Here is a 17,202-nt window from a genome sequence, read left to right on the forward strand (position 1 = left end):
GTTTAGCACTTAATCATCAACAAAATATGAAGTTTTTCCCCTCAGAAGGAACCAACAGCTGCTCGTTTTATGAATAATAAATAACACCCATGTTTGTGCTGCATCGTATCAAAGTGAGACGATCCAGTATTCCAGATTTTGGGATCAGAGGGACCCAAGAGCCAGATTGCGAAGGTTGCAGGCTTGATCAAACGATCCGATGCAGCGGGGGGGCAGAGGAGCCCAGAGCTGAGCAGGCTTCTGCCACATGAGGAGGAGATCCATGACACGATGGTGCTGCCCAGGGCCATAAAATGCAAGCAGCTTCGCTTTGCAGGAGCCTGAGAGATCTCAGGAAGCCGCCAGGGAGGCAGAAGCAGCCTGTCAGCAGATGGTCACCTGCTCTCCTCCTGCCCCTGACCTGTGCGTTGAGCAGGAAACATGTTCCGTGATGCCCTGTCGGGTTTTCAATCATTAGCCTCCCCACTCACCAGAATTGGCCTTTGTTTTTGGAATCTCTTTGGTTTTTCTTTGTGTGTGTGTGTGTGTCGGGGTCTCCTGAATCCGACAGGAATTTTTTCCGTCCCACGTTGCGTCTCATGCTATGAATGGATAAATATTTGAAAACCTGAGGAAGGCTTCATCTGTGATGTGGTGGCCCTGCATTAGCTGTCCCTCTCACCGTAGCAACCCCCCCCCCAAACATAGATTTCAGCTCAGAATGTCCCTCAGTGTCCTCCTGTCCATTATTCTCTGCACAGTCCTGTGTGAAAGGTCACCAAACTAAGTGCTGCCACAGCCGAAGCCCCATTGAATAAGTGATGCCCTCAACAACAGGAAGTCAGCACACGGAGGGAGAGATGGAGAGAAAAGGAGCTTTAAAAAGGAAGAGGACATTAATGATTCAAGATGGAGCGAGATGGGACAGGCGAGGCGGCAGCTCATTCAGACTCTTCGAGGTGTTGGTTCTCTTTTGTTTCTCCTTCTTTTACCTCTAACAGCGGCCCACGCTGGGCCCTCCAATCACGTGATCCAATCGCGCCACAGAAAAGGACCGAAACGTCCCCAGAATCCAGCTCCTCGTCTGCTTCTTTGAACGCCGGCTGCAAGGCAGACGCCCCACCTCCAGCCAATCAATCAGCTCCTCCGTCAGCGCCGCGAAGAGGAGGGCTGACCCCCGCCGCCCGTATCTGCTCGGCGGCGATAGCATTCACGCAGCGGTGCGACACTTCCTTTTCCTTCCTGCTGACCTCTGCGCGGCGTGGCGGCGAGGACAAGACTGCTTATCTCCACTCACTGGATTTAGACACCTCCACACGGGTGGTAGAAACACCCAGGTGTTGACGGGGACGCGGCGTCATAAACAAAAACGCCGGCACTCCCTGACCTCCGTGGATCGATCTGCTCGTGACAACATCCGACAGCAGCGGCGGAATGTTTCTGAAGGAATGTGGGGGGAGTTTACGGCCGTTGAGCTGCAGCCAACGAATCCCTAATGTAGCCGAAAATTCCCAAACATGCGCGTTTTGTTTGTCAACCCAAGACCGGCAAAGATTAATTCCTTCCAGATTTTTGCGTCACGCCGCTGCGTCCGGCTTTGTTTTCCATTTATGTTTGTACTTTGTACACAAACCCGGCGCTAACAATGCCAGCTTGTGAGCTTTCCTGGGCCTATTGTTGCTGCCGTGCCCCCACCAGCATCCACTCGCTGTGAGGTGGAGACAATGAGGGCAAACAAACAGGGTGCCACGTATCTGCCCCGCCTCAACCTCGTGGCCCTTCCTGTTACCATTAACACCCGTGCTCGCCCTCCCTCCTGTGACCTTTGTGACCTCTGCAGCAGAGAGTGGTTGGCCTGTCATGTTTGGAGGGGGGGTTCTGTTTTCCCGGCCTTTCAGCTGCAGCCTGTGAGAACCTGCTGCTTTGCTGCTTCAGAACACTCAGGAAGAGACTCATTTCAGACTCTGGAGGAGACAAAACGGCAGCTCTTTGGAAGCAGGTGGTTGTTTTAACAGCTTGGGTTTTTTTTTTTTGTTATTGATGGAATTTGCTCTTCGTGCAGCTGATTGACGACAACAACTACAGAGCGCAAAAAACGCAGCCGCTGACTTTAGTTGAGCCGGTTTTGTTGTTGTTGAGGCTGCTGATAGAAGGAAGTGGGATCATGGAATCCGCTGGCACGTTCAGCAGCTTCCGAACCTTGAGCTCTGTCTTTTGGAGTTCCTCTCAAGCTAGCTGACGAGTCTTGGTCGCGCTCGACGGGACGTCACGGCTCTGTCGCGTCGCTCCACAAGGTCGACCTCGCTGTCGCGCTGTTTATATCCCAGATGGCCTCTCAAAGGTGAAACAGCTTTGACTCCGCCTCCCTGAGCGAGCGGCAGACCTGAGGCCACGTTAGCATGACACAGGCCTTTTTTGACTGAAGGTTTTTTTGTGTGTCTCTAATTTTCAAAACTTTTTTATATGTTAACAGATTTTGACACCTGGAGCGGTGACGGTGAGGTTAATAACCATCAAAGCGCCGTGTTTTATTCTGTTGTATTTGACTTTCAACATCTGACTTGAATGAACACAATAGCAAAAGCCAAACAACACAAGCGTGTTTTTCTTCCTTTAAAATCATTTTGTGTGTGGGGGTGGGGTGGGGGGGGGGGGTATTGTGTGTTGTAGATTTCAAGGTTCAGGCATTTCTCTTACTTCCAGACCTGGTGACATGGCGTCTGCGTTGAACAGTCGGGGGTTGAACGCTCCGAAAGACAACCTGAGTAACAACGTGCGCTCATTTTCTCCTGCTTACTTTCTTCCTGATCCTTTGGGGCAAAGCTGGGAATGAAACCTTGCCCTGTCAGTTATTGTCACTTGTTTCCCAGACATATTGTCCTCCCCCCAACTTCCCCTCACTCTCTTTCTACCCCCTCCCCACATTGTTCTCTTGGATCAAGTTCACAGGGGTCAGGGTGGGAAGAGGATAATGGAACCCCATGTCTCAGGGTAGGTTCAATGAGTCCCAGCCCCCTCACACAGTCTGAATAAGTCCCCTCTTTTATTAGCCTGGTCTCCAGTTTCTCTCAGACTTCACGTACAGACAAAACGCCTCGCCACTCCTCCCTGACCCCGCCCACCACAGGAAAATCTGATTCCCCAGGGTGTCGTCAGGTCACATGTAGTGTTTTTACGGGAGCTGTTAACAGCGTGTTGTCTGTTTCGCTCTGGTTACATGTAAATTTCTCTCTGGTTGTTAACTGTCATCCGCTGGCTGTTGCTAATATGTTAGCATTAGCCACTGCCAACACTGCTAAAACTGGCGGTTGATACACATTAGATCACTGAAGGTCAGGCTGCAGCCGGCTGGCATGAAGACTGCCTTTCAGAAAAGAGTGTATTCATACATGGTTACGTGTGTGTGTGTGTGTGTGTGCGTGTGTGTGTGTGTGTGTGTGTGTGTGTGAGTGTGTGAGTGAGAGAGAGAGAGAGACGTAGCATAAATGGGCTAAGTCTGGTGGCTATCTCTTAACATCTCTAAGTTTGGCTGCAATATTAATCCAGTCTTCAGCGCATCAAACAGTAGGCACAGGTTATTAGTGCTGGGTTAAAGCAAAGCGCTCTCTCTCTGTCTCACGCACACACACACACACACACACACACACACACACACACACACACCACCACTTCACCTCTGTGCCTTCTACCTTGTCCCCAAAGTTTGCGGTGGTGGCCTTGGTGTTGAGAGGCCATTTGTCAAAACCCAGCCCGCGTCTCCACTTGGCTCCTTTTAATAAGGCTACCTGGGCTGTGGGATTACACACAGACACACACTCACGGACACACACACACCCGTGTACTTCCCGCGGGGCTTATAAAAGTCCCATTAACATGCCAGCGCTCATTGGTTCTGACAGGTTGATCAATGAGATGCCCCCCCCCCCACTCCTCTGACCCCAGGGCCGCTCTGACACAGAGGTCAGACACGATGGATCGCTGGACCAACACAACCCCCCCCTCCCCCGCCCCCTCTTATCTCTGGGCTGTTGCAGCTTGTTTATGCCACCGCATGTTCTGTTCCTGTGCTGATATCCCAGGATGCACCTGGTTCCCAGCGCTCACCTCAAGGATCGTATTTTACCTGAGACCCGTTTGGGTCGTGTTGCCGTGTAAACACAACAGCTGCTCCTGTAGCAGGTAAACGAGGGAATCCCTTTAACCTGGCAAAAACAGGCTGCTGCTTCAGACAAATAGTTTTATTCCTTTATTTACTCTATATTTACTCCACGGAACGAGGCCCCGGCTCCGCCCAGTTCTGCTGGACGTGGGATTCGATGCCTAGAAGACTTAAATAATGTGCATTTAGCCGCACAGAGCGGATATTTCTGAGGTCCTGTTGACTCTGATGTGCCTGTTGCTCCTCTCTAATTTGAGATTTCTTTTTTCCGTCTCCAGAGAAGCTGCTGTTATTCTTCTCAGCTTGCGAACTTCCTTCAGCTTATTCTAATTCAAATTTTCTGTGAGTGTTTTTTGCTGACTGGAAGCCAGAAAGAACACGGTGTTTTTTAAGGAAATGTTCAGTTCTGTTCTGGGGAATTTCTCCTGATGAACCGACCATGAATCTTTTCAACGTTGGCGTCCGTGAATCAGCTCCGGCTCAGTGAGGCAGAACCTTCTGTGTTCAGTAAACGCAGCTCTGCAGGGGGTAAATGAGGGTGAGTGGGTATGTGCATGTGTGCGTGCACGGACAGGCTCACCTGGATCTGTTCACCTCAAAGGCAAACGGTCGACATCACCGACACTGAAGCAGCGCAAACACCAAAGAATCAAAGGGGACTTTACTAAGCAAGGTTCTACAGGTCGGACACTAGTTAGACCTGGATGTGTTTTAATATTGCAGAGGTTGAAATAGTGATCGGACTAGTGAGTCTGAGGAGGATCGAGTTAAACTAGAGGAGGGTCGAGTTAAACTAGAGGAGGATCGAGTTAAACTAGAGGAGGATCAAGTTAAACTAGAGGAGGGTCGAGTTAAACTAGAGGAGGATCGAGTTAAACTAGAGGAGGGTCGAGTTAAACTAGAGGAGGGTCGAGTTAAACTAGAGGAGGGTCGAGTTAAACTAGAGATGGATCGAGTTAAACTAGAGGAGGGTCGAGTTAAACTAGAGGAGGGTCGAGTTAAACTAGAGGAGGGTCGAGTTAAACTAGAGAAGGATCGAGTTAAACTAGAGGAGGATCGAGTTAAACTAAAGGAGGATCGAGTTAAAGTAGAGGAGGATCGAGTTAAACTAGAGGAGGGTCGAGTTAAACTAGAGGAGGATCGAGTTAAACTAGAGGAGGGTCGAGTTAAACTAGAGGAGGGTCGAGTTAAACTAGAGGAGGATCGAGTTAAACTAGAGATGGATCGAGTTAAACTAGAGGAGGATCGAGTAAACTAGAGGAGGATCGAGTTAAACTAGAGGAGGGTCGAGTTAAACTAGAGGAGGGTCGAGTTAAACTAGAGGAGGGTCAAGTTAAACTAGAGGAGGGTCGAGTTAAACTAGAGGAGGGTCGAGTTAAACTAGAGGAGGATCGAGTTAAACTAGAGGAGGGTCGAGTTAAACTAGAGGAGGATCGAGTTAAAGTAGAGGAGGATCGAGTTAAAGTAGGCAAAAAATAATCAGGTTCGGCGAGCCGTGAAACACTGGTTAAAGCGATCCATAAAATGGGCGGAGCCTGATTTAAAAGGTAACGAGAGTTCCCAACTGTTGGGGGGGTTGGGGAGCTGAGGGGTTAAGAGTGGCGCCCAGAGCGCCGCGGCGCCGCCACCCTGATGATGTCCACTGGCCTAATTGAATATTGACTTTTTGCACATGAGGCTAAACGGTTCTGGTCGGCTCCGCCTCCTCCGCCATCTCCACCGGCGCCGCTGCAGTATTCTGTGGGCGGAGCCATCTTTAGCCCTTCAACCCCCGTCTGGTTCCTCTGTGCAGCGAGACGGTCGGGCTAAAAGTCACTAATGCTCGGGAATTATACCCCGGAATCGTCGCGTCTGATGAAGCTCGCTGTGACAACAAACAAACAAACAAACAAAACACCTTTCTGAGCTTCCAGTTCTGTTCCATTGGTGTTCTCCTTCCCACTGTGTCTGCCTCCAGACGCGTTTACTGTGTTGCCACGGCGACGCATTCCAGATGGCGATCGTTGAGGCGAGACTGGGCTCTGAACTGAACACACACACACACACACACACCACACACACACACACACACACACGTGCGCTGAGCAGTCAGACCTGCTCACAGGAAACGAGCTCCGTTCTCCTGGACGTCATTAATCTCTGCAGAGGCGAAACACACACACACACACACACACACACTCTCATGGAGGGTGTGTGTTCACAGACGGGGCGAGAAGGGCGACCATGGTGCCGCCGCCACATCACACCGTGCGTTCTGCTGGCCGTGGACCTCAGTTTGGTTTCTGTGTTCCTCCTCAGCTGCGTTCTAGAGAGTCCACACCTGAACGGCTCTCCTGTGATCCACTGCTCTCCTGTGATCCACTGCTCTCCCAGATCCCTCCCAGCAACAGCGGTTATTTCCATCTGAGAAGAGTCCTCCCAGTAATCCATTAGACGTCCATTAGCTCCGATTTGTGTGATTATTTCTAATTAATCAGTTCAGTCTGTGCCCCCCCCCCCACACACACACACACACACACATTTATCCAGCCGGCAGGATCTGAGGGAGCCACTCAGGACCTGATCTCCGTCCGCCGCCGTTGCCACGGCAGCAGCAGCTTGAGGCCTGTTTGCTGGTTAAAACAAAACAACAAGTTTCAGGTCATCGGTTTAATCATTTGCCCCCTCCTAACTCTACCCCCCCCCGTTTACCCGTATCGATCGCCGCCTGAGCTCCCATCACTCACCCCGACGGCCTGCGTGCGGAGCTGGGACATTATCGGGGTCGTTACCCGTCCACGGCGCCGCCTCTTGACCACCTGGAGGCGCCTCGGCCTCGGACGCTCCCGTTCTGCCGGAGTTCTGCGGTGACGCTCCGTCTCCCTCTGTTATCGGCGTCCCGCCACTGTGATGAATGAAGGCGGTTTATCTGCCGGCCCGCCGCTCCGGCTCGGTGTTCTCCCCGCCACCCCTGCCCCCCCGCCGCCGCGGTGGGCGTGTACTCCGCGTCTGTTCCCGTTCCACCCGTCCGTCATTTAGGCCGGACCACGCGGAGCCTCCCTCTGTGTCCGTCCGGGGACGCTGGAAGTCTCCCGGGCCGCCGTCCCTCATCCTCGTCAGAGGTTCGCTCAGTTCAAGTCCCAGACACGTGTCGCCGAGGTCAAAGGTCGTGTGCTGCTCGTGATGGACGCTCCGTCTTGTCTTTGTTTGTGGTCGCGGGGCGACCCGGGCCGCCGTTCCCCTTCGGAAGCAGCCGTGATGCTGTTTGAAATCTGGGGGTCGCCCCCCACCTGTCTGTTTCCATGGCAACGCCCGTGTGGGCGCCGCCGGTCTCACCGCGCTGCTTTGTGCCGCAGGTCCCCCTGGTTTAACGGCTGGGGCTTCAACCTGCCGCGAGGACAGTCCCTGCTGGACAAGTGGAACCTCATCCCCGACGGCATCGACATCCTGATGACCCACGGACCCCCCCTGGGTGAGTCAGCCACACCGAGCCGACGGCGGGCGGCGTTTTTGTGGGGTGTCGGGGAGCGGGGCATCAGGTGGCAGGTTGATATCTGTCTCCGCCCCTGCAGGGTTCAGAGACTGGGTCCCCAAGGAGCTGCAGCGGGTCGGCTGCGTGGAGCTGCTCAACACGGTCCAGAAGAGGGTGCGGCCCAAACTTCACGCCTTCGGACACATACACGAAGGTACCCGCCGCCGCTCTGAGACACGCATCACTTCCTGCCACTGTTACAGATGAGCACGCATGAAAGAACATCAAAGGCTTCTTCCAGAACCGACTGGATTTAATTAACCGGGGCTTTAGGTTTGGTTGCTGGGCAACGAGCGGAATGTTACCTGACTGTCACCTGCTCCCCCCCCAGGCTACGGGATCATGACCGACGGCTACACCACCTTCATCAACGCCTCCACCTGCACCATCAGCTACCAGCCCACCAACCCCCCCATCGTCTTCGACCTGCCCAACCCCTCCAGCTCCTGAGGGCCGCAGCCGGGGGAGGGGGTCGCCGGGGGAGGGGGTCGCCGGGCGGGATAAGCTCCTTTTTTTATAAATACATGGAGTGAAAAAAAAAAAAAAGAAGATAAAAAAAATCTAAGTGTTTCTTTGTAAACTTTTTGGTCCTCTCCGAGCTGTCGTCGGGGTTGAGGAGATATTGGGGGGGGTCAGTGGCTATCGCCCTCAACTCTCCCGCAACAGGAAGTGATTCAAGTTTGAAGGGGGCGTGGCAGTGGGCGGAGTCACGCCGGGATTCTCCTTTCCTTTGGGGGATTTTTGTGGTTAAACAATCTTGCTCTTGATAAATATTGGTCAGATCTGTAAGATAAACGATGCTTTGTGAATTTGTACAATTTCTTAATGTCGGGTTTGCGTCGACGGTGAACGCCATCGGGGTTCGTTTCTTCCGCTGTCCTCATATTATCTGATATTTTCGTGTTTAGGTCTGTTTTGGAATTCTCGCCGGTTCCTCATTTCTCATTGGCTGACAGGGACGCTGCCTTAAACTAGCTTTAATGTTCTCAGCCGGAGCCCCTCCCACTCAGAGGAAAATCCTTATTTATTACCCACCTGACCAACGCAGGGACGGAAAGCTAGCAAATTACCAACAAAACCAACTTTGTAGCCTCCCATCATGGATTTTTGATCTAATCTGGAAAATGTATGTATAAAATATATATATATTATATATTCATGTTGTAAAACATCTGTTCTAAAAGTTGTGTTTGCCGGAGAAAAAAAAAAACAAATTTCTTTGCTGTTCCCATCAGACGGACTTTTCTTTGCTTCTTTTCTCCCGACGTTCACGAGAGGGAATCGAGTCACAATCCGACAGGTGCCGTCGTCCCCGGCAACGCACCTGCCTAAACATGGTTGAGCTGTCCTTTAATGTGTAAATCTGATAGTATTTGTGTTGCGTTGCTTTTTTTTTCTCTCTGATTTTGCACTGTGTGTAAATGCAATCTTGCTAGCACAAAAAAAAATGTTGCCAATAGTTGTCTCAACTGCGCCACTGTAAATGCTCTTCTTCTGTGCTCCGTTCCTCTCGCTCTTTTATCTGATTGTATCCCTCTTCATGGAAATGTTAGTTCTTTCAGTTCATTGTGATATATTTAGCTGCCTTTATATGCAAATAAAATTGCAAGATTTTTACTTATCGGTCGGGGTTTCGAGTTTTTACGAGCTTCTAACTGGACGCCAAGGTCACGATGAGCCGTCATCCAACACTCGCTTTGAGAGGAACTGACCGTGGCGTTTCCAGACCTTCAACAATCACCTGTTCACCCAGCAGCTCCCACTTCCTGTCCCCTGCTCCCACCACTGGTTTCATCAGGTTTCATTCCACTTTACCTCTTGCTATCACAGACACCTCACAGGCCAAAAGAAAGGGTTGGGGGAGGGGGGAGATGTGGGGGCGCTGTCTCCAGCCTTTTCCCAACAACCCCCCCTCTCTCCTCGCAGCTACATCAAAGCGACTCAGCCAATTAACTATTCCCCGGAACATCTCCCCGCGCCCACCAGATCCCTGTGCACATTAGCATAATCCGGGCTAATCATATTAACGCGGGCCACATATGAGTGGGATGAGACGCCACTGGCTCAGTGTGCAACATACGCAGCCGTGTACATCCATGTGTTTGTAAAACAGGTCATGATGCCATCTGATGTTCTTGAAAATACTAAACATTACATAATTATTTTTAACTTCTAATCCATGCTAATAGAAGGCTGCCCTGCTAGTATGCACGGTAGTATATGTAGAAAGAAGCTAATCAATGACAGCTAAATGTTGGATGTCACACCGTTCGGTTTAGTACTAGTGCTAGCATGCTAATAAAAATGCCCTTGTTTGTACCCTATCATGCTACATTTTATGCATCGGACAGAATCAGAACTTTAGCATGCTCAACATGCAAATAAAAGCTAATGGCTCCAAGGTTCAAACCCATTTTTGTGTGGAAAGGTTTCATATCTGCATGTTTTATTTTAATATGCCAAACCTGCAGAAATATCTTGGATATATCACCTGTTAGCCAGAACCTGCTGTGGTGCATTTAGGTCAGAGGAATCAGTCATTGTTAGTGGATTACTGGTGTTTATCTTGGTTCTGTTCGTGATCCCTCACATGTAGCACGTTTATATCTGAGTGTCATAAAGTTTCTCGCACGCAGCAGCAGCTGCTGGTGTTAGCCAAGCCTTTAGCCTTTATCGCGCGCGCGCGTGTGGCGGGGGGGCTTCCTGTGGTGCCATGCGTGTTTATATGGATTTAATTGCCTGCCAGGGGTATTATTGTAATCTGGAACTCATTTAGCTGGAGTGGAGTCGCTACGAGGCGCTTCTCTGAGTCGTGTTCATCTCTCCCAGGTGGCTTCCGTCTGCTGGCCTGTTGGACTAAATATTTTATTGCTGCAGTTTTCAGGTTGAGGATGTTTATATATTGAGAAAGAAATCTGTGAATTGTTATTAAAATCTCCAGCCAGTGCTGTGAAGCTAATCAAAGGTAAAGTTCAGCTCTAATGTGTTCGGTTCCAAATGTAAAACGTGATTCTGTTAAATTAAAAGCCCCCCCCCCCCCCCCCCCCCCCCCCCCCCAATTACTCTTCAGCTGTAATTATTCTGCCTACATGTTGGATTGATGGTGTCATTTTTAAAGGAATCTCAGAGCTGATTAAAGCTGAAGTCGATTGACCCCGTAACCCGGGTAACAATGTGTGATTATCACAAGTGGATCAGCTGAATGACGGCACGTGATCACAGCCTCTTTACCTCTGAAACTATATAATTCACCTCCGTTGTGTCTTTTCTTTCAGTCAGTCTCAAATTGGATCATTAATTAGTTTTTAATTAAGGTTGCTCGCTCTTGGTCATCAGGCAGAACAAATACAAGAGGGTCCCTCTAACGTTTCCTGTTATTCACGGAGGAAAATCCCATCATAAAATGCTAATTTTCTTCTTTTTTAGCAAAACTTCGGGCTAGCATACAGATTAAACCAGATCTCGAGAAAGGAGGGAACACTTCAGAAAATGGGCGGGGTTGGGACGGACGGGCAATCTGTAATGTGCATGTTTGAAGTATCCGCTTCGTTTTGTGTAGAATTTCTGTGAAACCCTTCACTGGCGCCAGTGTTTCTTCCATTATACCAATGATGTAAACGCCTGGTGCATGCTCACACACCCACACACACACACACCCACACACACACACACAGGAGGCCCAGACACACTACAGCTGTTGTCGTTGGCACACACTGTCGGCTGTATTTGGCCGAGTTAACAGCCAGCCGTCAGCAGGGGGCGTGGCCTCGCCCTCGGCCTGACAAAAGCCGTTTCTATGTCGACAACGGCGCGTTAATCAAGCGGGGTCACATTTGTTTATCCTTGCTTTCCTCTCCTTTCTTTTCCTCTCCTCTGCTCCAGCGGCCTTCGCTGACAGGATCCGTCGCTGCCGACCAAATGTTCTAACGTGGGGACGCTGGAGGCAGCAGAGCGGAGAGATTTTAACGAGTCGAACATAATTACGTCTAATTGAAAGCTTTTACTGTGGAAGCTGGGAGGAAGTGAACTGAAACCACACAGGCGGGGTTGAATCCTGTACTGGAATCCACCACCAGGGGGCATCGAAGACGTCTGCTCATTTAAACTCTTGCTGTTTATCAGTGTTTATGTGTTTACGCCGCACTTCCTGCCTTTTTCAGCGTTTCCTGTAAGAAAACGTGGTTTTCATCAAAAAAAAGAGAGAGAGAGAGGACGTCCATTGGCGGTGGACAGAGCGAACTGGTCTTCATCAGTCCTGACGAGCCCAATGGAGACAGGACGGAGGGAGGACGAAACAAAGGACCCGAGAAAGAGGAGAAAAGCAGCTCCCTCCTGTCTGCCGCCACAGACAGTCGTGGGATTGGTCCTCGGAGGTCTCTCTGGCAGACGGACGCAGAGCTCCACGTCTGTGTTTACCTCACCTAGCAACCCGAGCACGCCGCCGGGAGGAGAAACAGCAGGACTGCGCTCGCCCTCTGCTGCGTCAGCACAGACGCTGGACGGGTTTCACCTGGACGCCGCGCGTCTGGGCAGCGTCAGACCGGCCGTGTTTGGAGATTACTCAACAAGGGGGGGAGGAGGAGGAGGTCACGGTGTGGGAAAACAGAGGTCACGGGGCTCAGAAGGTCAGGAAGTGTCAGCGGGGGGGGGTGCGTCCACCAGGGGGCGCAGCGGCGCATGTCACATGGTTGATCCTGCCGGATCGTGTGAGGAAAGAGAAGCAGCTTTTTTACGCCTTCGCATGTGAAAAATGAGACAAAGTTGCGTTAACAGTCGTTAAAATGCTCATTTTCAAAGACTGGGAAACTGTTGGTAGTGATGAAGGTTAAAGGTCAAGCAAGCACAAGGATTTCCCTGTTCTCTGAAGACCGACAACCTCCCGGAGACTCTGTGTTTGGGAAGGACGAGAGCTACTTTTCACGTTATTATTAGCTGCTTATTGTCCAATAAGGAGGCCGTTCCTCAGATCCCTGCGCCGACCTTGACGGTAATCCCTCAAACTTGTCTTCAACCTCATCGATCTTCCTCATTTAGTCTCCAGGTTTTACAAGATATTCGATCGAAACTTGTTCGACCTCGGAGAATTTAAGGAAGACTGATTTGATTTGCATTAGGCGGCTACGTAGCTTAGCACAAATAAGGGCTAGCAGCTACGGCCCTTTTAGTTTTGTGAATTTTCCTGTGAGTCTGCAGCTCTTCCGATATTTCCAGTAGATTTTTGACATTTTTCTTCCGTTCTTGGATGACTTTCTCCCAGCTCCGGTTCTTTTTGTGCCTCGTGTGTCTCACCTGTGCGCTCCTCTAACAAGCATCGCCACCCACCCACCTTGGGCGGTAATATTCTGCCCTTTATCTACTGTTTCTCGCCTTTAGCATCCGCCAGCAGCTAATAGCTACACGGATGATACGAGATCGTTTGAGTTCACACCGGGATCAAAAATCCATTCCCGGCTTCTTCTTTTTCCACCTTCTGCCATTAAGGAATGAAGTCCACGTCCCCGCGGCCTCGCAGGCCGCGCCCTGATTGGCGGCCAGTCTTTGTTAGCCGCCGCGGCTCAAAGGTCACGTTTGAAAGCTCTCGTTGGAGGAAAAAAGGGGCTGATGAAAGAAGGGCAGCAGGGAGAAGCCAGATTGATGCCGGCAGAAGTGAGGCGGCGGCAGATGTGGGGGGCGAATCTGCTCCTCGCCGCTTCTTTTCCCTGGTTAGCATCTCCCGGTGGCTCCTTCCTGTTTGCATTGATTTGCGGCGACGCACGTGCACGCGTGCACACGCGCGGCCGCTCTTCCCCCCCGAACCTGACGCGTGTTTTTATTAAAGAAAGCAGCTGCTCGATGGCGCTGAGGAGGAACGGGGATCGACTTTGGCATAATTACACAAACCCCTGCATGAGTTTGGGCCTAATGGAGGCTGAACACTTAACCCAGACTAAATGCACGGGGGCAGATCAATTCCGGGGGGCTTTTTTTCCCCACTTGAGCCGCGGCCAGCTCTCCCCCACGACGGGGCATTTACATATGCGATGCATCTCCGTTATGGTAATCACAGCCATCCAGGAGCCCCCGCCGCCCCGGGACTGGTATCGTTCCACCGCTGTAGAAATGAAGAAGCATGTTTCAGAGACCCTCACATTAAGGAATCCCAACCGGGGGGAAGGGGGGGCAGCTGATTTCAGGCTGCCTCCCCCCCGTTACTGTCCAGCTCCAGATATCGATTAAAGCCTTAAAAGCTCATTTTTTGGGGGGGGGTTCACGCTGGAAAGTCTTTGTGACCTTAAGATGATCTGAAGAAGCGGATCGCGATCTGCTCTCTGCTGGTGAAAAACACATCCTAAGAAAGTTCGAACACTTCCTGGCATCTTTACCACGACCCGGTTTCCCATGATGCAGCGCGAGTTCTCCCTCTGTCTTCTGCCCCCTGGTGGCCAGCCCTGGCCTTGTTTGAGGTGTGAGTGAGGCTTCATTTTACCTGTCGTGTTAAGACCCTTTCAGTCTCCTTTTACTTAAATATTTGTCGCTCACCGACAGACCAGTCACGCAAGTTCCCCTCGCAGTGATCGGGCCGCTTAAACTGGCAACGCTGGAGGCTGCGGGTCAAACGCGGCGGCACTGGCGGCCCAACGGCTCCTATACAGTACAGAATTGATTTTTGTGATGGAGAAATCCAGCACAAAGAGCCTCTTTGTCAGCGCGGAAGCCACAAATTCAGTCGTGCAGCCAGTGCGTTAAGGACACGGAAGAGGACGCGCTGCCTCTCCTTTGTCTGGCCCATTGACATGTAAATGTTCCGCTGCTATAAGGCATCAGCAGAGAGCAGCCAGAGGGGGAAACTGAATTGAAATGTCAATAGTAATTTTTGGCATGTGGGGGACATCTGAGAGTCAAGGGCTGCCTCCCGGGAGAGACGTGAAAAGGAAGGGAGCCACGGAGAATGTGGAGGGAGGAGGGCGTGTGTGTGTGCGTGTGTGTGTGTGAGAGAGAGAGAGAGAGATGTGATAGAAGTGGTAGATAGAGTGGAAGATGGCGTGATGGAAGAGAGGAAGAAGAGGGAGTAATAGCAGTCAGGAGGTGAGCTATCAGAGGAGAAGCAGGGCAGAGACATCCGAGGTGGGGGGGTGGAAGGAGGGGGGTGAGAGTGACCCCCCCCCTTCCCCCGCTTCCACCCTCCGCTGGGAGTCTCGCCCCCGTCCTCCCCCACTGATGGACAGGCAGAAATACCACAGGAGCCACCTCCCTTAATGACTTGATGAATGAGCTTCTCCCCACCCCCCCCCCCACCCCCCCGCAGCATCACGCGCCAGGAAACCTGCGTTGTCTCCGTTTACACTAAAACATTTACATGCGGCGCCCAGCAGGAAGCCGTCACCATGCAATTCCGCACCGAGGCAGCAAATGCATCACGGTGCCTTCACTGCGCCTGCGATAAAGAAGGAGAACCCAGTTGTTTTGCTTGGATCTCGCCGCAGTAACAGTGTTCACCCACCGAGCTGACTCATTAATACTGGAGTTTCAGATCGATGGCGCTGGCTCTGTCTTGTTTGCCCAATCAATTTTCGGCTCTGGAGCTGTTTTAATTTCATCTGACACGTCCCGTGTGCCCCCCCCCCCCCCCCTCAAAACTGTACTTCCCCACCCCAGAAAATGTCAAAACCGGACTACTTTCATCGTGGAAAACAAACCCTAAAAACAAACGCAAAAACAGCAACAAGTGGCCGAACTCAGGCGTTAGCGCTAATCTTAGGCTAACAGTTAGCATCATATATGATTTTCACCATACAGTCGTCTCTCATCTAGAGAGCATCTTTTTTTTTAACTTCGGGATCTGATTGTGGTTCTGGTTACCATGGAAATCCTCCTCTGTGACAGGAAGTCGCACCTTCACGGTGCTGAGAGCTTTTTTTTTTTTTTTAGGGCCTCAGATCAAACTGATTTGCGGAGAATCAGCTTTTTAATCCCTTCTGAACGTAAAGCGGCAGGAGGACGATGGTGGTTCCTCACACAAATCGCGCCTGCCTGGTTGTTTGTGCAGACATGGAGGACCGCTGCCCCCCATCAGGAACCCGGGGGGGGGGGGCAGACGCCCCAGCTCACCTCCGTAGTCCAACAGATGCCTGATTAGCTGCTCTGAGGGGAAGTTCATCACAGTTCATCGTCAGTAGTTGTTTATCCTGACGAGGCAAACGTACGCACACGACCCCCATCAGTCTAATCCCAGAGCCCCCCCCCCCCCCCCCCGGTTCCCTCCAGAGATGGGGAAGTCGTCACTGGTCGCAGGACCAGCTACCGCTCCAGGAGGCCGGAGATGGGGAGGCAGAAGAAAGACATGAGGGTGGGGGGATAGATAAAGTGCAGGAGGGTGAGGTGCCCCCGAGGTCCTGAGTGGGGGGTGGGGGGGGGGGGGGATCTTGTTGTTCAGAGCGACGACACTGCAGCAGTTCCAGGCTGCAGATTTGACATTTTACAGCGCAGGTCAAACACCCCCCCCCCCTTGTTGATTGGCTTGTCCTCTTCTATTACGCCCCCGTTATAAATTGCACCCTTTATCAGTCCTGCGACAGCCACAAACGCATTAAACCTGAGGTTCGATCTGCAGTAACGGGGGGGAGGGGGGGGGGCATGGGGGGGCATAGGGGGGTGTGCCTCCGCTGGGTGGAGATGAGCCACATCAAGGACACAGCTGAGCGACGGTCTTCCCGGAGTTACGGCCTACAGACGCGGGATGAGGATCTACGGCTCCCCCCGGCTCCCCACGGTCTCACCCCCTCACCCGGTGGTGGTGGTGGTGGTGGGAGGAGGGGGGGGGGGGTCGGTGCACCCTTCCCTCATGAGACAACTGCTGGTCTGAGATCTGCAAACTAAGGAAGAGCAACTCCAGTTCACTCCAATGTCGTCTGCAGACCTAAGAATGGTCACTTCACCCACTTTTAAACCCTGTACATTAATACCCCCCCCCCCACACACACACACACACACACACACACACCACCACCACCACCCCCCAAATAAAGAACACTTGATCAGCCAAGTAACCTTTTGCATGAGCGCACTCAGTCTGCCACTCACCAGACGGGGGGCAGACAGGGGGCATTAGGTGGGATTATCGCCACGCTGCCCTTTGAGTCAGCGTATTTATCCACTGCCATCTCACAATCACCCCCCACACACACACACACACACACACACACATTCCTGACTGACCCGGCAGACTGGGACCTCTCAGATGCCCGTCCAGCTTTCTCATTCAAGGAAGATCAAGATGAGGTGACGTCCTTCTGGGATTAAAGCATCAGAAACAGGATCTACTGGATCTCACGCCTCCGATGTGGATTATAAAGCTGTAAAAATCTACGTCCGTGCTGCCCCTGAAGGCATCGCAGAAGGTTCCTCAGTTCCACTGAAGTCGATTTCAGGAGCTTCAGGTGACCACAGGTTAATAAACGTTCTAACTGGGGTCTGCAGACTCACTTAAACCCTCGGGGGCTCTACACCCCCCCCCCCCCCAAATGAAGTTCTAGCCCAGACCCTGGAGGAACATTCGGTTTGGCCAGAGACGCTC

General features: G+C 51.8%; 1 protein-coding gene across 3 annotated transcripts in view; it reads left to right on the forward strand.

The window, feature by feature from the left end:
- mpped2a (metallophosphoesterase domain containing 2a) overlaps positions 1-9,270 on the forward strand; it is a 34,918-nt gene extending 25,648 nt beyond the window's left edge. For all 3 annotated transcript variants that reach the window (XM_057019320.1, XM_057019329.1, XM_057019312.1), the window contains 3 exons: positions 7,474-7,589; positions 7,690-7,803; positions 7,981-9,270. In XM_057019320.1, coding sequence (XP_056875300.1) covers positions 7,474-7,589; positions 7,690-7,803; positions 7,981-8,099 — 349 coding nt within the window. In that variant the 3' untranslated portion in view covers positions 8,100-9,270. The remainder of the gene's footprint in view (positions 1-7,473; positions 7,590-7,689; positions 7,804-7,980) is intronic.
- The last annotated feature ends 7,932 nt before the right edge of the window (positions 9,271-17,202 follow it).

This window comes from Takifugu flavidus, chromosome 2, assembly GCF_003711565.1.
Source record: "Takifugu flavidus isolate HTHZ2018 chromosome 2, ASM371156v2, whole genome shotgun sequence".
Taxonomy (NCBI): domain Eukaryota; kingdom Metazoa; phylum Chordata; class Actinopteri; order Tetraodontiformes; family Tetraodontidae; genus Takifugu; species Takifugu flavidus.